Source organism: Panthera tigris, chromosome E1, assembly GCF_018350195.1.
Source record: "Panthera tigris isolate Pti1 chromosome E1, P.tigris_Pti1_mat1.1, whole genome shotgun sequence".
In the NCBI taxonomy this organism is placed as follows: Eukaryota; Metazoa; Chordata; class Mammalia; order Carnivora; family Felidae; genus Panthera; species Panthera tigris.
The window spans coordinates 47,504,338-47,529,933 of NC_056673.1; the positions used below are offsets into that span (position 1 = coordinate 47,504,338).

Consider the following 25,596-nt stretch of genomic DNA (forward strand, 5'->3'; position numbering starts at 1 on the left):
AGGTTTGAGGAACCCCATCGTTTTATTTTTTAATTTTTTTAATGTTTATTTTTGAGGGAGAGAGCGCGTGCGCCCGCGCGTGCGAGCGGGGGAGGGGTGGAGAGAGAGGGAGACGCGGAATCCGAGACAGGCTCCAGGCTCTGAGCTGTCAGCAGCACAGAGCTCGACGCGGGGCTCGAACTCACAAACCGGGAGATCATGACCTGAGCCGAAGTCGGGCGCTTAACCGACTGAGCCACCCAGGCGCCCCGAGGAACCCCATCTTGATTGCATTGCCTCTCAGTCCATCCTACCAACTGCAGCCAGAGTTCCTTTTCTGAAACAGATCTAGTCATGTCACTTTTTTTTTTTTTTTTTTCTGAGACACCCCCAGTGCTTTCCCATCACATCCTGAATTTCTTAGCTGGACTTTGGAGGCACCCCTCTTACCCCCTGCAAGTCTTATCCCCAAGTACTGCACACAGCAGACTAAATCAGGCCGCTCGCCCTTCCTTCCCTGGATGAGTCCTTGACTTTTTTGGAGTATGCCCTCAGCATAGTGTGTATTACAGGTAGGAGTTTGTGAGTTTCTGGGTGGCAGACATCATGTCCTATGACCTCTAAACCTACTGGCCCTATGCCTTTTGCATAGCAGGCCCCCGGACGCTTGCTGAACTGGCCGGTTCTCAAGCTTGGATTGAGAGAGGAACTTCAAACTTCACCTTCTCCTCCCACTGACGTCCTTTGCCAGTGCAGTGTGGCCGGACGGCAACTGGGCGGGTGTGATGGCCTTGCGTCGCAGGAGGAGCAAGTTCTCCTGTGCGGTGCCGCCCCCACCCGCTCCACACAGCTCCCTGAGCTGTGACAGAGCATTAGCATTTACTGGTATTTTGTGTCTCGCCAGGTGTTACTGCTAGAGCCCGTAGTTTGACAGCTTCACCATGGTTATGTCAATTTTGATGGATGCTGCCTACTTCAGCACGTCCCGGTCTGTAGGCACATACCTACCACGCAGCGTTTCGGGGAAAGTGATGAAATGCCCCTTTGTCTGAAGCCAGCTCTGGTTGATTGGAAATCCACAGAGGGAGGTAATTAAATTGAACAGAAGCTGTAGCCTGCAAAATCCGTGGTATTATCTCACTCCTTAGCTCATTAAAACGGGTGCTCTGCAAATTGATTGGAAGCACTGTTTCAGGAAACCGCTGCTAATCCCCCAGAAGAAAGTGGCTCTGGTGAGGTGCTCAGAGGAGCCAGCAAAGGACTCTGGAAGGTGGGTGTGGCTGGCGGGGGCAGGGTGCACGCTCCAGGCTCCCCTGCAGAAGAAACCAGTGGTGTGGTGCTGTTTGCTCACTAATTGAACAGAAACGTAATCGGAGGCGTCTGATGACCAGCCTTCTGGGTGTGAGCCGACTGCCTGGAAGTTTGGAGACCTTGCGAGGGAAGCTCGGAAATGTTCTAATTAGCGTTTAGCGTTTTGTCCCCTTGATGCACAGAAGCGCAAGGGAGCCGCAAGGGAAGGGGCTGAAGTCGCCGAGTGGGTGCTTTGTCTCTGTGCCTGCTCTTCTCACCTACCCGCCAGTCAGGTCTTTCATCCGTTTGGAAGCTAGACGGGTCCGGGTTTTCACGAAGCCAAACGGCTGCTCTAGGCTGAGGCTCTTCCTCTAAGAGAAAGTTTTGAGGATGCAATCCTTTGAGCTGTGTGACCAGGCTTCAAGCTGGTTACGTAACCCCGAGACAGAACGGGGGGGATCGTTGGAAGGTGGGTAAGCAAACAGGCTAGATCTGATGGATCAACCCTCCTCAGGACGACTCCTTGGGCCTCTGAGGACCACGTGATTCCTCCCGGGTTGGTTCCGTAACAGGGGGGAAGGTAAAACTATTTGGGGGGGGGGACATCGTGATCTAGCACACTTGAGAGTGGTTTTGAGTCTTCCAGCAAAACACTCCTGGAAATCTGTTCTTACGGCCCGTCAGCTGGTGTGCTCCAGCCCCGAAAGTCACCCCACCCGGAAGACCTGCCACCACGTGCTCTGTTAGAGCGAGCCCAGCTCGCTGGGTCTCACGAATCAGGCCGAGCGCAGGGACGAGCCGCTCTGGCTGCGGACACCCAAGGCCAGGGCGCCGGCTCGCCGAGGAGCCCTTTCAAGCCCCTCTCTCGCTTCTAGAGGCCTTACTGCTCTCCCCGGTCGTTCCCCGCCCATCCCCTGCCTCCACCGCCTTCTAGCTCGTGCACCTGCTCAACGCGCCAGCGGGTCCCCAGGGCACTGTGTGCGGGCTGCTGTGTGGAGAGTTCGGAAAAAGGAGGCTGGTGTGGGGAAGGTTCTAGCTGCTGGGATAACTCTGAAGAAAATGCAGCCCTTCCCTTCCAAGAGTTTATAATCCAGCAAGGCACGAAGACATGATGAATTGCTCCCAGTGGGGTAAGTAGCGGGAACGTGAGCCCAGCGTCAAGGGCACAGGAAGGAGGGAAGCATGAATTTTGCATGAGGGGTTGGAGAACATGTCGCCTTGTGATGTCTGAGCTGGGCCCCACTTATTCCGCTGGGAATAAGTCGGACTTCAGCAGGTTCGGGCAAGGGGGCAGGCCACATGCCCCTCCATGATGCCAAGATCCACCCAGACCCCACAGCACTTCAGTTTTTTGTTTTTTGTTTTTTTAATCTTTATTTATTTTTGAGAGAGAGAGACAGAGTGCGAGCAGGAGAGGGGCAGACAGAGAGGGAGACGCAGAACCGGAAGCAGGCTCCACGTTCCGAGCTGTCTGCCCGGAGCCCGACGCGGGGCTCGAACTCACAAAAGGCGAGTGCGTGACCTGAGCCGAAGTCGGACAATTAACTGACTGAGCCACCCAGGCTCCCAACACAGCACTTCAGTTGTAAATCCTCCGCCATAGAACTGCAAGTCCCTGAGGGACAGGGCCTCGTTATGCCCTGGTTTAGCACGGTGTCCGGGATGCAGTGCTGATCCTCAGTGAGGCAGAAGGAATAAAGGTCCCCCAAAGGTGTCCACATTCTCAGAGCCTGTGAAATATGCCCACATCCGAATCCCCGGGACCTGATACTTTTTGTGGAAAGGGGGACTTTGCAGATGTGATTAAGTTAAGGGTCTTGAGATGAGGAGATTATCTCGGATTATCTGGATGAGCCCAATGTCATCACAAAGGTCCTAATAAGAGGCAGGCAGGAGGGTCAGAGAAATAGATGTGATGACGGAAGGAGAGGTCAGAGGACGCACGAACCGGGAAGGTAGGTGATCTCTAGGAGCTGGGAAATTCGCATCTGGAGCCGCCGGGAGGAGCCATCTCTTCTGGTGCCTTGATCTTAGCCTTATAAGAATCATTTCAAACCTCTGACCTCCAGATCTGTAAGGGAATAAATCTGTGTTATTTTTAGCCACTAAGTCTGTGTGATTTGTTACGTCCAAAGGAAATAAATGTAATCAAAAGCACGTATCTGCTGAGGCGAAGGACACCCCTCGTGGGAAAGATGTGAACTGGCTAGCTGTGTTTGGAAAACCTTTTCTCTCGGTGGCCGGTGAGCAGGACACAAGTGGCAGAGAGGCTGGCCTCGGGCGGCGCGGGGGGGCGGCAGGGGAGCAAGACAAGGGCACGGGTTTGGGAGTCATTTCAGAGGCAGAATCCGTGAGGTTGGGCTCGGTGAGCAAGCGAGGGGTCCGTCAACCAACCTACAGCAACTTAACGGCTTGAGCGAATGGACAGATAAGGTGCCATCGAAAGGAGGGAACTAAAAGTGCAGAACAGGTGTGGGTAAGCAGCCAGAGGTCGGTCGGGTCTGGACTTAGGTGTCTGGGGTGCCCTGGGACACCCCGGGTGCAGGTGCCTGTGGGAACTGACACCTGCAAGGGAAGACGGGCTGGAGACACGGGCTGGGATGGGAGTCACAGGGAACCGAAGCCCTGGAAAAGAGGGACACTTCTTTTCTTCTCTCTCTCTCTCTTTTTTTAAACTATTGTTTATGTTTATTTATTTATTTATTTATTATTTGAGAAAGAGAGAGAGAAAGCGGGCAGGGGAGGTGCAGAGAGAGAGAGGGAGAGAGAGAGAGGGAGAGAGAGAATCCCAAGCAGGCTCCGCACGGTCAGCACAGAGCCAACGTGGGGCTGGAACTCATGAAACGTGAGATCACGACCTGAGCCCAACCCAGGAGTCGGACGCTTAACCGCGTGAGCCACCCAGGCGCCCCCGGAGTGATATGTCTTAGAAACTGTGATGTGAGACAGAGGAACCAAAGGTGGGGGAACGTGGAGACACCCAAGCTTAAGGGGCAGGTAAAAACAGGAACGTTGTAAAAAGAAAGAGAACGAAGGGAAAATATGGGGAATTTTACGAGGGAACAGAGACCCGAAGTACAAAATGCTACGGAAAGGGTCTAGAAGGATGTGGTTGGCGATGGGGAGGTCACGGGTGGCCTCCAGGATGCAAGACGGACGCCATGGCTGGAGAAGTGACGCATGAAGAATTGTTTCAGGACACGTGTGAGCTGACAGATGGAAGGTGGTGTGGAAGATTCCGGCAGGAGGGACGCTTGCTGTCCTAACGCTGTCTCTCTCCCCGCCTGCAATCCCTGCCCTTCAGACGTCTCTCCTCGGGGCCCCAAGGGGTTTGCCTTCGTTAGCCCGTCCTTCCTCAAAAACGCTCCCTGAGAGTGTCGGCACTCTCAGTTTCCTCATCTGTTAAATGGGGATAACAGTGGCTACCATGCAGGGTTGTTGTGAGCCTTAAGGGAGAAAACACACGTCAGGATAATAAATGCCTTTATTATCACTATTTCAAATGAATTGTTATTTTTATTTTTTATTTTTTTAATGTGTATTTATTTTTTAGAGAGAGAGACAGAGCACGAGCACGGGAGGAACAGAGAGAGAGAGGGAGACACAGAATCGGAAGCAGGCTCTGGGCTCTGAGCTGTCGGCACAGGGCCCGATGCGGGGCTCGAACTCACGAACTGCGAGATCATGACCTGAGCCGAACATGGAGGCTTAACCGACTGAGGTACCCAGGCGCCCCTACAGTGAATTTTTAAATGTGTAAGTCATGTTTCCTGAGGTGAGGGACCATATAATGTGTAGCCCCAGGGAACAGTAGAACTGGAGGGGACTCTGGTCCAACATGAGCTAGTCTAACTGTTTGCTGGTGAGGAAACTGAGGCCCTGAGAAAGTTCACAGCTGCCCTGGTCTAGAACTCACCATCACACCCCAGGTCTGGCACACAGTAAGGCCTCAAAGATGAAGGTAATTGAGGGTATACCTCGGCGTGGGAAACTGGCTCAGCGCCCTCATTGATTCAAATGGAATTGATTCAAATGGCAACCCCCTGTGTTCTTTACCCCACTCACAAACCTGCATTGCTTCTGTCAAAGCAATTTATTGTCCCTCCTTCCCTCCTTGCTGCCTCCTTTAAGGAGCCTACTGTGCACTGGGCCTCCGGTGCAGCAGTGGATACACTGGCCAGCTCTGCTCTTCGCAAGCCTTCAGCCTGTGTTGGAAGCAGATCTTGAACGGGGAAATGACAAAGAGTGACGTGTGTCAACAGAGCCTTTGCCACCGAGGCCACGGGGGCTCCTTGGGCGAAGGGATGGAACCAGGTCTTTCTGGTCTCGAGGTGTCCTCTATCTGAAGAAGGTGAGAAGGAGAAGCTTCTTTCAACCGTGTTCTTTCCCGCGTCTGCCCGCAGAGGTAAATTTCACTTCTGTGAAACCCACACAGCTGTGGTTCTCTGGTGTTCCTGGAGCCCGTTTCCAGTTTCCTCCCCATTAGACCGAGGGGATTATATATACACCGGCGCCTCCCTGCCTCTCGAACACTTCAGGTCAACTGCATCCTTGACTTCATCAGTTACATTAGGGCTCTGAAACACGTAGAGCTTGGTGGCCTTGAGACCCTCCGAAATACAGCCTGCATTTGCTTGTAGCCATAGCATCCCGGGGCAGTGGGGTGGGAAGGGTGTCCGCTGTTTAAGCAGTGACTTGGGAATTTGGTTTTGAGCTCCCTAGGCTCAGAGCCCAGAACTCTCAGCTGCAAATGGTTGCAAATCCCCCACCCTCCATTCCTTCGTGGAGTTACCAGGGCCACTGGTGACACCACTGGTGGGCGAGCCTAAACCCAAATCAACAAACATTTCCAAGAGGTCGTCGGGTCTTTCCTGTTCAGGCCAAAGGAGAGAGTATCAGCCCTTGTGATGGCAATGATCTCAACCTTCCTCACCATGCAGGAATCGTGCCTCGTTGGGGGGATTAATTTATGGCCTCGGCGGCTGCAAAGGAGTGACACCACAAAATGTGGGCTAGAGGGGACCGTGGGCAGCTGCATCCCGATCACCGGTCACTGGTGTGATAGATATGTCCCACGTCACGGGTTTATGAATACCTTGTCTCTGCTCCAGATCTTTTCTGAAAGTGGGCAGGGAATACATTAGAAATGAATTTGTAAATAAAATATTTGATCAAAATGGGACGAGTCACACTGGTGGGGGAAATATTGCCGTAGGCATGTGACGAAAACCTATCTTTATTGAGGCAGCCAGGAAAAATGGAGTTACACAGAGATCCTTGAAAGTTTTGGTCTCAAGGAGGGGCCAGTAAGAACCAAACCATTGGCTAGGACCTACTCACTGTGTGTCAGCCAAAGACAGGGTGAGATGTCTCTTTGCCCCCCTGCCCCCGTAGTCACTGGGCAGAGGTCAAGTGGGGGGACTGACTGGTAAAGGCCCCCCTGGTTAGACAGTCTTGGTTCTCAGTTCTGCTCTGGTGCCGGGGAACAAGGTCGCAGGAAGCAAGCCCTTCCCTGCCCTTCAGGTTTCTTTGTACCCTGGGGATGGTCGTGGTTACTTCCTACCACCATGCCAAGCCACGGGAGCATGACACAATAGGAAAAATCAATAATACAGATCCTGTCTTCATGTAAAATTTTGGTACTGTGCTCATCGCGGATATTTTGCAATAATTTTGATTTAGAAAATGTCACACTCGGGGCGCCTGGGTGGCTCAGTTGGTTAAGCATCCGACTCTTCATTCCGGCTCAGGCCACGATCTCGTGGTTCGTGAGTTCGAGCCCCGCGTCGGGCTCTGTGCTGACAGCTCGGAGCCTGGAGCCTGCTTCGGATTCTGCGTCTCCCTCTCTCTCTGCCCCTCCCCTGTTCATGCTCTGCCTCTCTCTGTCTCAAAAATAAATAAACGTTAAAAAAAAAATTTAAAAAAAAAAAAGAAAAGGACAGGTACTGTAAGATTCCACTTACACGAGGTCCCTAGAGTAGCCAAATCCATAGAGACAGAAAGGAGAATGGCGGTTGCCAGGGGCCCCGGGGGGAGGGGGAACGGGGAGTTGCTTAGCAGGGACAGAGTTTCAGTTTGGGACAATGAAGAGAGTTCCGGAGATGGGCTGCATAACACCGTGAACGTACTCAACGTTATTGACCTTAACAATGGTTAAGATGGTAAATTTCATGCTGTGTCTATTTCACCACAATTAAAAAAAAAAAATCTCACACTCAAATATCTATCTGGATGACGGAATTGCTAGCCCTGGCTCCTCATGGAATCCAGCGATCTCTAAAAAGCTGCGACAGTGAAGGTGTTGGGAAATCTTGGTCCGATGGCCGTTAAGTTCACACCCACCCAGGCAAGGAGTCAGGAGCCCTGCGTGGTTGTTTCATTTTCTGGCCCTCGGAGGGTGGCCTGGCTGAGCCCGGCGCTGAGGTCCGGTGGACGCCTCGAATGCCTACCACCCAAGCAGAGCAAGACTGACTAAGTGCCCATTCCGGACCGCCTTCCTGGCAAGCGGAGGCCAGTGGGCTGAGGAAAAAAAGGTATTTTCCTTCACTGGTTTGGTTGACGTGCTTCTCTTTTGGCATTAAGCTCTGTTTTGCTTTATGGCGTGTGTTTTTCTCCACAGCAGAAGCGGGCGCAGATCATGAGCGGGTCCTCCGGCAGCTTCCCTCCGACCCTTTGGTCTTCAAAACAGTTTTGGGCCCACCTCTCTCGAAAGGGTTCAAACTCCGGGAAACCAAATGGATTCTGCTGCACTCAGAAGAGGTCTTTGGTGCAGCAAACACAGGCACCCATGTGGGAATATACAATGCATGCCAGCCTAATTCTGGTCAAAGTAATAATAATAATAATAATAATAATAAACAATAGCACTGACTTCCAACATGGAGTTTGGGGGATGAGGTCACCTGCCAGCCTCCCTTCTCTGCAGCTCCCAGACTTTGGCTTCATGACATTTATGTCACCGGCTCTCTTTGACCCTTGTGCTTTCACAACCACATGCCAGACATTTGCACTGTTCCTGGCTGGAAAGCAGGCTGGGCTGTGCTCTCTGTCCCCCGGGTTCCTCAGCCACGCCTGCAAGTCCAGCCCAAACCCCTGAGATGCCAGAGAAGAACCTTTTTTTTTTTAATTTTAAAAAGTTTTATTTATTTATTTATTTTATTTTTATTTTATTTTATTTAACGTTTATTTATTTTTGAGACAGAGAGAGACAGAGCATGAACGGGGGAGGATCAGAGAGAGGGAGACACAGAATCGGAAGCAGGCTCCAGGCTCTGAGCCATCAGCCCAGAGCCCGATGCGGGGCTCGAACTCACGGACCGCGAGATCATGACCTGAGCCGAAGTCGGCCGCTTAACCGACTGAGCCACCCAGGCGCCCCTGTTTTATTTATTTTTGAGAGAGAGAGAAAGACAGAGTACAAGTGGGGGAGGGGCAGAGAGAGAGGGAGACGCAGAATCTGAAGCAGGCTGCAGGCTCTGAGCTGTCAGCACAGAGCCTAATACGGGGCTCGAACCCAGAAACTGTGAGACCGTGACCTGAGCTGAAGTCGGTCGATCCGCCGACGGAGCCACCCAGGTGCCCCTGAGAAGAATCTTGACAAGCCCCACTTACAGCCACCACCCAGATGCCCCCGGACTCACACGTCTTCCTTTTACATTGTTCTAAACAGAACGAACGAGTCTCTCTTCTCTCACATTACAGGTGGGAACAGCGTGGGGTTAACAGGCAGCCTGATGAGCATACAATTCCTCCGGAACAGGGCTCTGCCAACTTTTGCCACAAAGGGCCAGGTAGTGCGAGCCAGTCTGTCACAGTTCCTACTGGACTCTCCCCTATTGTAAAAGTAGATTACTGATTAAAATCTGCCCCGGCCACTTGAGTCACTTTGCTTTTCTTTGCCGGATCCCGTAAGCCTTTATTTATGGACACTGAAATTGGGATACTTTTCAAATGTCATAAAATATTCGTCTTCTTTTGATTTTTAAAAGCCATTTCAAATTGTTAAAAAGCCATTCTTAGCCTGCGGACTGTGCAACGGGCGGTGGGCGGGGTCTGGCCCGCAGGCTGTAGTTTGCAAGCCCTGCTACAGAAGAATTAACGCTACACGGCCCTTCTGGTGTGTGTTTGGGGCACGGAGCGCGCAGATCCTCTCTGCCGACTGTATCTGACTTAACGTTTCTGAGGGCTGGGTAGACGTGGTGGGATTCTGGAAGGCAGAAGAGTGTAAATTATGACATTCCGCGTGGCCCTAAGTGTCTAACTGCTAAGCCCTGCTTCCCGATGTTCCTTGTAACAAAAATCCAGCATCTGAAACCAGACACGTGTGGCTGTGGAGCTCGAGTGCTGTGTTAGCTGGGGCTCTGGAAATAACCCCTCCTTATTTTGAACACCTTGCCTAGTCAGATGGTCTCTGCTTTCTCCCAAAGAAGATCCCAGGGCTCAGAGATCCAAGCTGGAATTCAGCCTTTATTGGTAAGTTTTATTGGTAAACAGGACCTCATCACTCCCTCTTCCCTACAGCTCTCTACAAAAGTCCTAAACATTCCCCCCCCCCCCTTGGAGGGGGGTGATGGGAAGGACATTCTTTCCTTTCTTCTTCAGGGTCATGGGGCCCCTGGGGCGTGGCCAGGAATCCAAGCAATTTCTGTGCAAGGTGCAAGGAAAAAAGAAGTTTTCAAAGAGCTTTTATTTCAAACCACAGTCAGGTTCTACCCAGTTAAAAAAAAATGCTCCTCGGGCATCTTGGAAACCAAGGAGGGAACGTTCAGTTCACTGGAAAGGGTGTATCTTGTTCAGGAGAAGGTGGGAGTGGTTGGCTACTGGCTCTGGCGGACGCCCAGAATTGGTATATGAGCACAGGGCGTCCCTGCAGGGCTAACAGAGGACAACTGGACCCAGTTTATCAAAGCCAACTGGCTCAGTGGGGACAACTCTGACCTCCAGGGGAAGGTCTCCCTCACCAAACACCTGTGCACCTGCTCGCCTTGCCTGCCCCCCTCCCACCTGGGCAAGTCTGGATCAGGTCCACTTGCTGGATTCCCAGGGGGAGCCTGTCACAGCCCAAAGAAGGGCTCAGAGAGGGAAGCAGCAGCGGCTGTCGTGGGGTAGGTGGCACCGGGGAGAGGTAAAGCTCCCGCCTCCTCTCTAGAACGTTCTGGGCCAGGCTCGGCTTCCTGAGGGTGGCCGGGGGCCCCGGAGGGCTAGTGCTCGGGCTCGGCGTCCATGCAGGACTCCCAGGGGTTCTGGGGCATTCGAGGCAGGGAGAAGAGCAGGAGGGCGAGGCCGCCGAGGAAGAGGAGGACGAAGGCGGCGCAGGCGCAGGCGAAGGACCAGGAGTAGTAGTAGTCGATCCAGACGGTGTGCTCGCTGTCGATCATGCGCTTCACCGACTGCCGCGTGACCTCCACCGACACGAAGAGGCACAGACCTGCGGGCCGAGCGCGGGGCCGTCAGGGCCCTCTGCCCAGACCGCCCCCTTCCCGGGCCCGCCCCCGCCGGCCGCGCCTCTTCCCTCGCTCGCTGTGTTAGTAAAGGGCGTGGTCGCCGGTGCCCCCACCCCTGTGCCAGACACGCGGGCCGGGCCCCCAGCCCCAGCCGCCCCCCGCCTCCCGCTACCTGCGAACGCATAGAACATGGACGCCGGCCTCAGCAGGTAATCCCGCTTCTTCCTGAAGGACAGAAGCGCGCAGATGGTCCCCATGATGATGAAGCCGAGGCTGAAGATGGCGATGGCGGCGGCCGAGATGCTGTACTCTGCGGGACAGGAGGGCAGGTGCGGCTCAGCGGTGGCCGGGGCGAGGGGGAGCGGGGGGTGCAGGGCCGCGCGTCCTTGCGCCCATTTCACTGCGGAGCACACTGAGGGTCCGAGCTGAAGCCCCTCTCCCGGAGTCAGGGGTGGGGCCGGGATGGCAACAGACCTGCCCTTCCCACGCCCCGCGTGGGGCCCTAACCCCGGGGTGGGGGTGGGGGGGGCAGAGGCCTGCGAAGCCCGCCGGAGCCGTGTGGCCGGAGAACTTTCTGGAACGGAAAGCTTCCTGCGAGCCACGGGCCAGAGGGCGGAGGGCGGTCTGTCCGGGGGCGCCAAGCGGCGCTGGGAGTGTGGCTTGTTGCAGGGCCGCGCGCGTGATCGTGTGCGTGTGGGTGCGTGTGTGGCACGTGAGGATCTCTCAGAGCGAGCGTGCGAGCTCACACCCCGTACGGGGGTCCTTCGCACACGTGCCTATGTGCTTCCGGGAAGGCCCCACGCGGCGCACGTGCTCCTGAGCCCCCTTCCCCTGCACCCCCCCCCCCCCCACCGCGTCCCTGCTCTCCTGATTCTCTGGGGGTGACAGCGGGGCCACGGAGGGAATCGGCTGACCCACCAGCCCTGAAAACCAGCGCAGGGGTTCTGAGGACTTGTTCTGTTTCCCGTCGCTGCCCTCGGTCACCCTCGGCCTCGTGGGAAGACGCATTCCTTCTGCAGGTGTGGCGCCTACCGGGGACTGCGTCTTTGCAAGCGCTCCCCAGCCCTGATGATGGAAGCTCAGGGTGGCCGCCCGGGTGCTGCGCTCTCGGAGGGTGAGGGGGCCGCGGCTCCGACGCATCAGGACCAGGACGAGCTCCCTTCCAGCACAAGCAGGGGAGTCGTTCGTGCCAGATGGTTTTCTGGCTCAGCAGCCTGTGACAGAGGTCGCTCTCCCCCACCCTCCCTGCTTTCCACCAGGGGCTCACCTTTCTGAGTAGTGACTTCGAAGATCTCGGAGGTCTCGCCTGGGTTAAAATGCCTGAAGTAGGAACAGTTTTTCTCTGCAAAGGAGGGAGGCAGCCTGTGAGTTGAGAGATGGGGCCTGCAGCCTGGCCAGAGGCTCCAGGAAAAGAGGGTGGGTGTGACCCCGCAGGTCTGGCCGGCCCTCATCTCCCTAAACCCCGAATCGGGGCTGAAACAAATGTCTTTCTCAGACCCTTAGACCAAAATGTCAGGATAAGGGGGTTAAGAAGCCATCTTGGGGCCCCTGGGTGGCACAGTTGGTTAAGCGTCCAACTCTGGGTTTCTGCTCAGGTCATGATGTCACGGTTGGTGAATTCAAGCCCCGCAGACAGCACAGAGCCTACTTGGGATTCTCTCTCTCCCTTTCTCTCTGCTCCTTCCCTGCTCGTGTGGTCTCTCTCTCTCTCTCTCTTAAAATAAATAAATAAACTTACATTTTTTTTTTTAAGAAGCCAAGAGTTCTTCAGGAAGCAAAGGCTGATCTTGTCAAGCGGGCACCATAGTACTGTGGGTACTGAGCCCATTAGGCAGATGGGATAACTGAGGCTGAGCACCCGGTTTGTCAGGCAGGGGGTGCAGGGAACACCATCAACAAAGGGCCAAATGGTCGTTCTCACCTGGGGCTCATTCTGCCCCCCCCACCCCCCCCCCCACCCCCGGAGACGTTGGGCAGAGTCTGGAGACGTTTTTGGTGTTACAACTGGCAGGCGTGTTATTGGTGTTTAGTGGGTAGAGAGAGGCCGGGAATACCGGTAAACATCCTACAGCTACGGACAGCCTTGCACAACACAGAATTGACCTGCCCCAATGTATCAGTAGGGCTGAGGTGGAGAAAGCCTGGTCACACCAAAATCTAGGGCTGTGTTTTCTATCAATATCTAGGTCCATCCTGATGCACTGGGACTGATGGGGAAGGATGTTTTTCAAAAGCTTTCCAGAACACTCTGATGCTCAGCCATTTTGGGAAGCCCTGCTCCCTTAAAATGCCCCACAAAGAGCTCTTCTGAGAAGGTCATCTGGAAGGACTTGGGTGCAGGGTAGAGCACCTCCATTCAAGGGCCAAATGTGACTATCATGTCATTTCATCGGACCCTTGGCACCTGTGACCAAAGAGGCAGCCCAGAAAAACCTCCGTGGTGAGCTGTGTGTTCTACATCATAAGCATTAGGAAAGCCACGGAAGATTTGTGGACAGCGGGACCAAAAATCTGGATTTGATGGCAGGGCAGTGGAAGGACTCAGAACAAAGAAATTCGTGCTGGTTTTAAATATAATTTCAGGCATAATTCCTCTTCCGTTGTTCTCCTTCAGTTTCTCTTGTAACTTGACATTCTTTAAAACCAAACGAGTTCTTATTGCTTATTGAATACAGTTTAATATTCTTTACTCCTTCTTTAGGAAGTAGGTGAATGATTTTTTTTTAAAAAATCGTTTGTTTCTTTAAAAAAAATCAAATTAGGTTGCTTTTTATTTGTGGGGTGCCCTTCAATGATTTCTTTTTCCTGTGGGTCCATGACCTCTCCACTCCTAGCTTAGATGGCGTCTACTGGTGTGCATTCAATTTTTCACTTTGGGGCTACCTGTAAATTATGAGAAGATGATTATTGGCGTCTGGTTTCTTGTGGAAGTGGACCTGAGGTGTTTCCAAAGTCATAGCTTTCATTGGGATTCAGGCTTTCTTCTATCTGACCTAAATCATCTTATTGCCACTTAAGCCCATGGCCTCGCACTCTTTTCCCCTCCCCCATTGTCAGTGTTACTGCTGCTCCCTGGCAGAGAAAGGAAATGACCCCTGGAGATGCGCCTGGTTTAGCAGCAGTAAATGTTCTGAGAGGTAAACAGCCTCCTCTTTGAGCTTCTATATTTAAATCACTTTCCTTTCGAGCGGAGTTACCTGGGGTGTCTGACTGCTGGAGGTGATGTCAGAAGTAATGCCGCTCTCTTCTCTCTCACGGCTTCCGGTGCTGTTTTAAAGCACAATGCAACCCTCTTCGATTTCTTAGATTATTAGCTATAGATTCTCCTGAATCACCGCTTCAGAATGGCTCGGGCTGTGTCGTAAGGCTCCGCGTGTCTCCCTCTGGACAAAGGAACATTTCTGTTTCATTCCTTAAGGGCCAATTTCGGTTGTCATTGAAAACCCCCTGAAAAGAATCGACTGAATTCAAGTGTATTTCAGCTGCTTCCCTGACTGCTCGCAATCTGTGAGTTAAAAGCCTTCGGAGTAGAGGGCCGTGAGATGAACAGAGCCCGGCCAACGCGTAGCTCTTTGTCCGTTTTGGGCTGCTGAGGCCGCTCTTACACGCAGGTAGTGTTTGTGTGTCAGCCTCCGCCAGGTCAACAACGGGCTCCGTTCTGGACAGACCGCTGCCTGCGTAAAACCCGTCTTAGCTCAGCCCCATAGTGGGATGCTGTCTGTCTGGGGAAGCCAGCCTATGGATTTTCTGGGGGAGATTTTCCCGTTCAGTGGCCCAGGTGCCCTGCCCTCTTCCCTCTCCTCCTCCATTAAATGATGTCACGTGCGGGGGATGGAGGTTCCCCAGGGAGTGGGGTTCCCACTCAGGGCGTCTGGAAGTGTCAACTTCTCTCTGATATCGTGGAGCCGAGGGCTTGAGAACGGATGGGCCGGCCTCGTCCCCTCTCTTGAGCGTAGCACACGAGGAAGGCCAACGTCTTCTGCCCTGAACCCGGGAGTAACGTCCGCTCCGGGACCCCATGGCTGTCTATGGAGGACAACGAGCCCCCTTGTGGTCCCTGATGACTCCGGCAGGGGTGGGGGCGCCATGAGACCCAAGCGTCACTCTGGACACGTCCAGCACCAACAAGACGCTCGTTCAGGAAAAAGCAAGCCGGGCATCTGCCTGCCTTTTCCCCGGCTCCCATCCCAACGACACAAAGCTCAGGGCTTATAGCTTCGTCTTGATGGACTACGGCCCTTCACGGGGCAGAAGAAGCAAGTGCTTTGGATCCAGCGTCAGGGTGATGAGCCGGGACCGATAATTAAGAACTCCGAGGTCCTCCAGCCTCCTTTGTCTCTGCAAATGGCTCGTGGTGATGTTAGTATTTGTATTTCTGGGGGTGCCTGGGTGGCTCAGTTAAGAGAGTGACTCTTGATTTCGGCCAGGTCATGATCTCTCGGTTCGTGGGTTCGAGCCCCACACCGGGCTCTGCGCTGACAGCACGGAACCTGCTTGGGATTCTCTCTCTCCCTGTCTCTCTGCCCCTCTCCCACGCACGGTCTCTCTTACTCTGTCTCTCTCTCTCTCAAAAATAAACTGAAAAATATTGTATTTCTGTTTTTCTGTACTTCAGAAATGTCTGTCATGAACAGTCATAAGACTCAGTGGGCCTAAAAAGTTGAGTGGGCTGTTCCTTAAAAAATATGGTGAACTCAGCTATTGAACTTGACCGGGGTTGGAATATTCTGGCTCACCAAACACTCTGGTTAAACGAGTGACTACACAGAACCATATCTAATTGTGCCGATTTCAAAGAACTAGAACAGAAGGCACATTTAACTCCAACCTGAACTTGAGTTAATGCAGATATTTATCTCTCTGATTCTCTAACTTACACGATTAGGGGATGCTTCTGGGTTGTCACCCAGAATGTCTCAGTGTACCCATTACTGGTTGATGTAGAATTTAATATATTTTAAAAAATACCTTGTTAATTGATACAATACGAAGGGAACTAGCGATTTAGGGGTCGGAAAAAACATTTCACTCACTTGTTACTTGCATCAATACCAGGGTTGTCTTGACCCTTTTTGTAAAAGAAGTTCTTGATGCTCCTGGCAGTGGTTTCTCTGTGCTCTGATGGAGTACCCGCCCCTCTGATGGAAGACTTTTGACAGTTGGGTTGGAGAAATCCTCAAGACCCAACCCCAGAGTGTCAGAGCATTGCTGTTCTATGGTGGGGAGTGGGGGGAAGGCTAGTTGTAGCCTGGGTCTCCAGCATGGGCTCATGTAGAAGAGAAAGAAAGCCCCTGAAATTCTTGGGGTCTGTACCGTCATGTTCTTTCATGTGGTTCCAGTCCCTGCACCGAGCACTGGAAGAGAAGATGGGCCATAAGGGCAGTGGGGTCCTGGGGCAGTCTGTTACCTTAGCCTAAAGAGACAGAGCCCGAGAGAAATAACATTCTCCCTAGCCCAGGGGCAGGGGATGACCCCTCCGGGATGACTCACTTGGGATTTCAGGCAGTCGGCCTCTCCTCACAAAGGAGGAAGGCCTTACTCTCATTCTAAAGGCATTGGAATTGACCTCAGATGTCAATCTTGTGCATGACAGTCCTTCTAGAACTCTTTGGGTCAGTAGAAAAACCAAGTTAGACAATTTACGATCTTTAGAGCCATCAGCAATCTATATGGCTGCGTGGGACCTTGAAAAGTCTCTCTTGAACCAGCTCCTGGTCCAGCTTCTACTAAGCCATGTCATGTCAAAAGTTGGCCTCTTCTGTGTTTGCCTGAATCAGCAGCTTTTAGGGGCTGTGTTTGTACGCACGGTGGGGGGCATCCTATGGGAGTGGACTGGAGAGGAAGGGGGGTCTGGATTTGAGGCTTGGATGTTGAAGCTCTCCTTGTGAGATGGTTAGCGTCGGGAAGGCCACTCTGAGCCTCAGTTTTCCCACGTGTAGGATGCGAATCACCTGAAGAATGACAGGTATAAAGTAGTATAATGTAGTGACCAAGAAGGTGACTTTTAGGGGTATGACCTCTGACTGCTCTCCCATGGTAATTGTGTGACCTTGGTCAAGTTACTTAACCTCTCTGTGCCTCAGTTTCTTTATCTGCAAGCCAAGATGACAATGGTATGGACCTTATAGAGGATTTTGTGAGAATTAGATGACTGTATATATATTTGTATTTGTTGTCCCACTGCCTTCTGGCCTCCATGGTTTCTGGAGAAATATCGGCTGTCAGTCTTATTAAGGCTCTCTTGTATGTGATGAGTCATTTCTTGCTGCTTCCAAGGTTCTGTGTCTTTATCTTTCAGCAGTTCTGATTACGATGTGTCTCGGGGTGGATTTATCCTACTGGAATTCCTGAAGCTTCATGGATTTGTAGATTGATGTTTTTCGTCAAATTTGGAAACTTTTCAGCCATTATTTTTCACCCATCCTTTCTGCTCCTTTCTCTCTCTTTCTGTCTCCTCTCCTTCTTAATATACACCAGCATTATGTGTATATTGCTTCATTTGCTACTATCCCACATGTCTCTGAGGCTCTGTTCATTTTTTGTCATTCTTTTTTTCCCCCTGTCTATTCCTCACATTAGCTAATCTCAATTCGTGTATCTTCAAGTTCACTTATTCCTTTTTGTCCCTTCTCAGATCTGCTATTGAGTTTTCCATTTCAATTATTGTAGTTCTCAACTCCAGAATTTCTACTGGGTCCTTTTAAAATAATTTCTATCTCATCATTGATATTCTCTATTTCATGAGACATCGTTTTCACCTTTAGTCCTTTAGGCTTTGTTGTTTGTTGTTCTTTGTATCTAAAATAGCTGATTTAAAGTCTTTAAGTCCAATATCTGGCTTTCTTAAGGATCTCTTGACTGGTTTTATCTCCCTTATGTATGGGCCATACTTTTTTATTTCTTTGCATGTCTTGTGATTTTTTTTTTTTAATTTAGAATTTAAATTTAGGGGCACCGGGGTGGTTCAGTCAGTTAAGCGACCAACTCTTGATTCCAGTTCAACAACTCTTTGATTTGTGAGTTCCAGCCCCACGTTGGGCTCTGCACTGACAGTGCAGGAGTCTGCTTGGGATGCTGTCTCTCTCTCTCTCTCTCTCCCCCTCTCCCTCTGTCTGTCCCCTCTTCCTGCTTGTGCTCTCTCTCTCCCTCTCTCTCTCTCTTTCCCAAAATAAATAAATAAATAAGCATCAAAAAAATAAAATAAGGGGCGCCTGGATGGCTCAGTCGGTTGAGCGTCCGACTTCGGCTCGGGTCATGATCTCGCGGTCTGTGAGTTCGAGCCCCGCGTCAGGCTCTGTGCCGACAGCTCGGAGCCTGGAGCCTGCTTCGGATTCTGTGTCTCCCTCTCTCTCTGCCCCTCCCCCACTCGTGCTCTGTTCCTCTCTGTCTCAGAAATAAACATTAAATTTTTTTTTAAATTTAAATTTAAAGCTGGAAAATGTGCATCATACAATGAACGCCTCTGGAAATCAGAGTCCTCCCGTTTCCCCAGGGTTTGCTCCTGTCGCTGCTTGTTGTTGTTGGTTTAGTGACTTCTCTTAATTAACTGTGGAAAGGCTGCACTCTTTGTCACGTGTGGACACTGAAATCTCCGCTCAGGCAGCTCGGCCGTCCGCTCACATTTGGCCAAATGCTGGGAACTCCTACACCTCCCAGCCTTTACTGAGGGGCTGAGCAGAGAGCTAAGTGCTCCACGAAGCAGCCTACATTTCTGCCTTAGCCTTCACTTTCTGCTTGCCCACAGCCTCAAGAGCAGCCCGAGGTGAGAGCTTAGGACCTCTTCAGGGATTTCCTCTGTACTCTACGGCGCTACGCATGCACGTGGCCTTCTAAATTCTCAGGATTATGATGGAGCTTTTCCAAGCCCCCTGTGGATATCTCATTCTCCAGCTTTTTGGTTTGCCTATTGTCTGCCTCGCCGTGGTCTACTGCCTCGGGAAGTTGCGCTATTAAACAATTGTTTCTGATTGTTTTTGGCACACGTCCCCTTGGAAAAAGACCGTTTCCGCCGGATGAGCTCAGCGTCGGGTCGCGTAAAGACAGCCTTGCAAGTGGGGACTTCCAGGGAACCACCAGACAGATCAAATAATGACAGTTCTCTGGGACTGAGGCTGTGAGAGAGACCCAGCCCAGCCTGTCCAGGCTGCTAAATTTTTCACTATTTGCAGGCTGTTGGTTTTCAAGGCTATGACAGGGTTGGGGAGTGGGGAAGAGGAGTAGAGCAAGTTAAAGTACCACAAAGCTCACCGTCCTCGAGTTCTCATTGTATTTAAGGAGAAGAGGATTTTTGGAGATTCTTGGTCTGTAATTTCTTCTGATGTCATTCAAAATTAAACTATGGGCGGGGGGGTGGGGGGCGGTGCGGCGCCTGGGTGGCTCAGTCGGTTAAGCGTCCGACTTCAGCTCAGGTCATGGTCTCACATCTTGTGGGTTCGAGCCCCACGTCAGGCTCTGTGCTGACAGCTCGGAGCCTGGAGCCTGTTTTCAGATTCGGTGTCTCCCTCTCGCTCTCTGCCCCTCCCCCGCTCGCATTTGCCTCTCTCTCTCTCTCTCAAAAATAAACATAACATTTTTTTTTTTTTTTTACAAAGTTAAAATAGGGAAGGGACTTGAAACAATACTTGGCAGATGGTACTATGTTTGTGTTTGTGGTGGTTATTATTGCCATTCATAATAAATGAGAGAACATAGATGAGCTCTGTTCCTCCCTCTAGAAAAGAGTAATCCCACAGAGCACAGGAAAGGTGGGTGGGAAAGGCAAAAGGTGCATGCATCTGCAGAGAAAGGAGAGGGGAGGAGGCAGGAACATACTTTAGAAGCTTGTTGGGGTAGGGCCCGGCTCGCAAGGGTGGGAGGCAGGATTCCCTCTGGGCCAGAGCAAGGAGGCCTACAGATGGACTGTCTTGTCGGGCTCAAGGCCAATCCATGCCTGCTGGTCCTCTGCTAGTTTGTCTCTTCCTTGTATGGACTTGCCTCGCCTCCCCGCTCATCTGCTCTGTAAACTCCCCAGACTTTAAAAGGTAGGGCCTCTGAGGACAGATAGACGGGACCGTAACGTGCATTCCCATGCATGGTCCGTAGAGAATCGGCCTCGCCCTGCCCTGCCCTGCCCTGCCCTGCCGGGGGAATTGGCTGCATGATGCGTCTGTTTACGGGTGTGCTCGGCCGTGGCTGAGGAACGTGGGCATGTGATACCCTTCAAGCACATGTCCACGTCTGTTAAAGCCCCAGGACTCGGCGTTGCCAGGACAGCTGGGTATCGACAAGTCTTCCGCATTTCAGGGGGGGTGTGAGCAAGGCAGGGGCTTCCTAGTGCCAGCGGGAGGGGAAGGAGGAGGAAAAAGAGAAGTGGGGGCAATGGGCTTTGGGCTCCTCTGTCCCACACACAGACTGCAAGGTCTCCAGGGACTTGGCACTGACTTCTCTGAAGGGCAGGGTGCCGGGAACCCCCAGTCTGATAGCAGAGGGAAGGCCTCCGAAAACCAGGTGGGAGACCGCCCTCGGCCCTGTCCACTGCCACCTCAGAGTGCTGTTCGTGAGCCCCGGGAGGGACTCACGTTGCTGAGCCCGAGCGCCAAGCAGAAGTCACAATATCCTTTGTCGCCCCCAAAGTCACTGGGGCGTCGTGGGCAACGCGTGACTGGAGCCCAGACCTTCGATTCTGCACACAGGGCTCTTTCCTCGGCGTGTGCTGTTTGCCACGGGCGTGGAAGGCTCCACGTTTGCAGAATAGACCGGTCACCCTGCTACCAGGTATCCTCATAAGGAGCTCGCCTTTGATGTGCGGCTCGGTCACATGGTGGGAGATTGAGGAGTGGGCTTAAGTCGCAGCAGGAGGTGCCGCTTCCCGGCTCTGAAGGGGTCTGAGCTCAGAGGGGATGTACAAAGTGGGTGGTTCACCTACACCCAGGTCCCGCTTTACGGACGTGTGGCCGACGCAGTCGGCCAAGGCCCCTGCACACAGAAGGGACCCCCGCTTGGCTCCACGCCTCGCTGTCCCCGTCTTGAAATTCTTAAAGACAATGACAAGGAGCCCCGCGTTCTCCTTCTGCGCTACGCCCCATACGTGTCGCGGCCGATCCCGTCGCACACCCAACCTGGAGGCTGGGGAGAGCGACCGTGCCGGCCGCACGTGTCCCTTCGGCCCGAGGACGTAGGGCCGCTTAGCCTGTCTGTGCGGGGGAGAGAGTGGGGCCGGGCACACCCAGAAGAGTGGCCGCTGCTGGGCTGGGAGCCTCTAGTCTGGTGGGTCCACGGATTCCTTCGTGAGCCTCTGGTCCCACCTGCGCAGCCCTCTGCTCTGGGCGCACGGCCCGAGGCCCCAGCAAGACAGAAATAGCTAGAGACAGACGCCCTCATTTTACAAGCCGGCAGCTCTGGCCTCCGGGATGACACATGCAATCCAGATCCTCCTCCCTGGGCACAGGGGGCTGGGCGCTATTCCTGGTCTTTCCCACAGGCACCTTTTCCAGGGGGATGAGGGAGGGCAGGAGGCGGGCCCGGGATCAGAGAGTGGGTACGTTACCCCCAGGCAGGGAGATGGGTCCGCAGGTCTTGTCCTTGCCGTCACTCGTGACAATGCGCTTGATGCAAATCCGCCAGAGGCCGAAGTGGGCCGCCTCGCAGGTGGCATTGTGGTGCTCCACCTCGGGGCTCAGCACCGCCCAGTGGTCGGTCACCACGGCCACCATGGCCAGCACGACGCCCACCAGGATGCAGAAGAGGGTCGCACGGACCTTGGGCGCTTTGGTCTGGGACATGGTGGTGGCGGAGGAGCGGGCGCCTTCGGCGCGGTCCGGTGGCAGTGGCTCCCGGGCAGGTGGCAGCCAGGCTGGGAGGCGGCAGCGGTTATGAGCTGGGGGTGGAAGCTAAGTTTAGTGTGTCCGGCTGAGCCAGAGGGGGCTGGCCTTGGGGCTGAGGGACACCAGACGGGACTGAGCAGCTGCCCAGACGTGTCAGGGGCCTGAGGGAGGCTTCTATTAATGCACTGCTCAGGCGTGTCACTAAGGGTAACTTCTCCTCAGGTTTCAGGGCTTTCTTTCCCTCTCGGGACCAGAAATACCTTTGGGAGAGGCGAGGAAAGAAGGCTCTAGATGGTGACTAGAGATCGCCACGATTGGCAGCTCAGAATACCTGAGTTGGGGGTAGTGAGGGGCAGGCCGCAGGGGGCACCTGCTTGCTCTGGGCTGCAGGATAAGGGGACACTGCTGGGTAAGGGCAGGGGACCCTGGGGACACAGGGGACCCTTGTGCTCTCACACTGTGCAGACCAGTCACCAGTGGAAGGGATGAATGGGTCCTTGTCCTGGGAGTCTGGGCGACCCAGGATCCTGCCCAGGGACATCTTGGGGATCCGCCCTCCCAGGCATTAGCCTCAAGCCCTAGCCCATCCCCAAACTGCAGGAAGATTTCAGGTGTTTCCTGGGCCTGGCATTGCCCAGCACCGTTCCCGGGGTGAAAACACTATTTCCCTTTCGGTTCTCCTCCCATCCCCCCAACTGGGTCCAGAAGAAAAGCTCTGTTTGGGGTTGGTAAGTCTCGAACACCTTTCTGATGCTTGCAAACCAAAGAAAAGCCCAGAGAGGGCAAAGAATCCGGCGGGACCTGACTGTAGTAATGCTTTTATCTTATGGTTTTCATTTTACTTCTATTAAAGATTTGCCACGTACGTTTTCATTGATGAGATAAATGTATTTCACTAAAAAAGGACAGAAGTAGGTTGTTCCACAGGTGACTACGAAGAGGCTGATGGGTGCGTGGATACAGCAGGGGACAGAGGAAAGCGGGCCGGCCTTCGGAGAGTCCTGCCTGCCCGCGAGCCCCTACACCCCTCCTGCATTCTGCACCTCTCTTCCTTTCCGGGTTTACCAGTTGCCCCTTTTGGGGCCGATCCAAGAGCCTGATGTGTGGCCAGGAATAGACCCCCTGAGCCGAGCGGGCTTTTGAGCTTCAAAATCCCGGCCTCAGGTTGACATAGCTTAACGGAAATGCTCTGCCTGTGTGCGAGAAACACTCAGGCGTCACAGACCATTAAGGGTAATGACGATCGTAGGAACGGCTCATCCGGCGAGTGTTTACTATATATCATGTGCCGTGCTGAGCTTTTCCACGTCGCTGTCTTTAAGTTTCACACCACTCCATAAGGTGAGTGCAACTATCACATCCATTTTACAGGTACGGATACAGAAGCAACTTGCCCAAGGTCACACAGCTGGTAAACGGTGAAGCCAGCTCTCAGAACCCAGAGTCCAACCTCTGAAGCCATGGTCGGAGCCAGGAGGAATGGCCAAGATCTGTTGTGACTACTGGTGAGCACAAGTTTCCTTTTCCTCTACCCTTCCAAGTCCTTGGCTCGGGCTCCCGTGACAAGAGAAACACATACAGGGGCGCCTGGGCAGTTAGAGCTCACCTCTGTGTTGCAAACCAGCCTCCCCTTCAGGTTATAACCTCCCGAGAGATCCCCCCTCATCTGTGCTCCCTTTCTCTCCCCGCCCCCTGCTTGTGTTCCCGCAGGGGACTGGCCCCCTGAGAGTGCCTTTCTGTGTCCGGGCAGGCGGGCCCTCTCCAGGGGGAGCTCCCCGGAGCAGAGGCCTGGCCCAGGACCCCAGCCCCTCGCGCGGCCCGTGGGCCCAGCTTCAAGTGCCAGGTGCCTGGGGTCCTCGGAGGGACGTGGGGTAGCCCGAGGCAGACCCACCGTGTGCCAGGCACACCCGCAAAGCGGCAGTCAGGGGGCGAGAAGAAGGTTCTGGTGGTTTAGGACAGAATATCTAGAAAGAAGCACTATATTAGTACTTAATTTCAGCACTACAGGTAGATAGGAAGTCATTTGAAGAAATAGAGAGGTACTTTGAATCTCCGGGTGCGGTGGGGGTGGGCATCCTGAGCTCTCCGGTGCGGGAGCCACCGAAGGTCTTGGGAAGGGTGCTGAGTGGGGCCTGGCCCGTGGGGTACGCTCAGCATCACCGGCAACCGCGGACCACACAGCAGGCCCATCACGGAGGCCGGGCTGCACCTTCCCTCGGCGGGAGCGGGGGAGGCAGGAGGGGGTTGGGCAGCCGGGGGGCGGGGGGCCCTGAGTCCTCCACCGGCCTCAGCGCATGAAAGATGGATGGCCTCTTCCTTTTGAAGTCCTCTTTGTGTAAATCTGCCACGATGTGGGCGACTCCAGGGGTTTGCCGGCGAGTCTCCCGGTCCCGTCGCCTTGCCTCCAAGCTCCTTCAGACGTTTTCTGCTCATTGGGGCCACAGTCACGCTGCCTGTGTGGCTGTCGGGAACCCTCACGGTGCCAGGGAAGGGGCTCCGTGGATGCCGGTGTCTGCTGGGGAGCCAGGGCTGGGAGACACCTGCACCCTCTTCGCGGGCCCTCCCCTCCCCAGGGCGTAGGGAAGGAGGGTCTCCTGGGAGCGGGCACCAGCCTGCCAGGGATGGAGCGGCCAGCCCAGGCTCAGAGCCTGCTCTGCTGAGCCCGGCTTCCGGGGAGTCATCAACCTCTCTAAGCCGCCCCGCTGCATCTATCAATGAGGGCAACGCCGGCTGGCTGGGGAGTTGGCAGGCATCAGAGATAATGCTCTTTACCAGGTTAGCCCGTGTTAGGTGCTGTGGACAGGATTATGTCCCCCCTAAATTCACATGTCGATGCATCACCCAATGTGATGGTATTTGGAGGTGGGACCTTTGGGCAGTGATTCGGTTAGATGAGGTCATGAGAAGGGGGCCCCCGTGATGGGATTGATGGGATTAGCATCCTTCAAAGAAGGGATACCAGAAGGCTTGTTCTTTTTCTCTGCCACATGAGGACCCAGTGAGAAGGTAAAACCCGGGAAGAGGGCTGTTACCAGAAGCCAACCGTGCAGTCCCCTGTTCTAAGTCTTTCAGCCTCCAGAACCAGGTGAAAATAAATTTCCTTTTTTGTTTTTGTTTTTTTCATGTTCATTTATTTTTGAGAGAGAAAGAGAGACGGCGCACACAGAAGCAGGGGAGGGGCAGAGAGAGAAGGAGACACAGAATCCAAAGCAGGCTCCAAGCTGTCGGCACAATGCCCGACTCGGGGCTCGAACCCACAAACAGTGAGATCATGACCTGAGCCGGAGTCAGACGCCCAACAAATTGGCACCCAGGCACCCTGCAAAAATAAATTTCTGTTGTTTAAGTCAGTCTATGGGATTTTGTTATGGTGGCCTGAGCTAACAGTAGGCAATGGATTTGGGCGGCTAGTGCTATCATGATTATTTACAGAGCACAGATGGACCAGCTTTCTCTTATGGGCTATAAACTTCTGGAGGGTGGAGACAGTGAGACTATTACATACTCGTCCTGGGTGCCCTCAGAGGACACCCCTAGACCTGAGCCCAGAGTGGGATCTTCATAGATGTTTGTTGAATGACCGATGGCTGGCTGGCTGGACAGATTTACTGAAAGAAGAAAGGGACAGAAGCTCAAATAACTTGCCCCACCAGATGATCCAAAGGACTTTTCTGCGTGGCTCGAGGCCACAGGGACATTAGAAATGGCACCTGGGGCAGACCCAGGACAGCTGAGAGCAATGGCTAATTTACCTCAAGCTGCTGAGGGACACCCCAGGAGGGCATCATCACTACCTCTGCAGTCAAGTTCAAAGGGAAGCAGCATCCTGAAGCCAACATTTTCCACACTCCTTAGATATGCTGCACTCAGCTAATTGGGAGTTTTGTCCATATTTTTACTCGTCCAGATGAACCAGTTTTCATTTGTCCCAAGTGACTGCTGTTTTCCCAAGAAGGGCCAGACATGACTAGGGGAAGGGAAACATCCCCCAGAGGTGGACCTCATTCGGAGCTGGGGCCAGGGCACGCCTGGGAGGGGCCGAATAAGTCCTCTTTGGCAACATGCTGACCTAATTTTGAGCT

General features: G+C 53.5%; 1 protein-coding gene and 1 long non-coding RNA gene across 2 annotated transcripts; one reads left to right on the forward strand and one right to left on the reverse strand.

Annotated features, from left to right (window-relative positions):
* Positions 1-10,070: 10,070 nt before the first annotated feature.
* CACNG1 (calcium voltage-gated channel auxiliary subunit gamma 1) lies at positions 10,071-21,472 on the reverse strand. Its single transcript, XM_042966914.1, has 4 exons — positions 21,238-21,472; positions 11,980-12,054; positions 10,885-11,022; positions 10,071-10,696 (listed from the first exon to the last, which is right to left on the reverse strand). The coding sequence occupies exons 1-4, from the start codon at positions 21,470-21,472 to the stop codon at positions 10,470-10,472; spliced, it is 675 nt and encodes a 224-aa protein (XP_042822848.1). The 3' UTR covers positions 10,071-10,469.
* On the forward strand, positions 10,915-24,691 carry LOC122233639. The gene is made up of 3 exons (XR_006211287.1): positions 10,915-11,041; positions 22,886-23,019; positions 24,656-24,691. It is a non-coding gene; the product is annotated as an uncharacterized LOC122233639 (long non-coding RNA).
* The last annotated feature ends 905 nt before the right edge of the window (positions 24,692-25,596 follow it).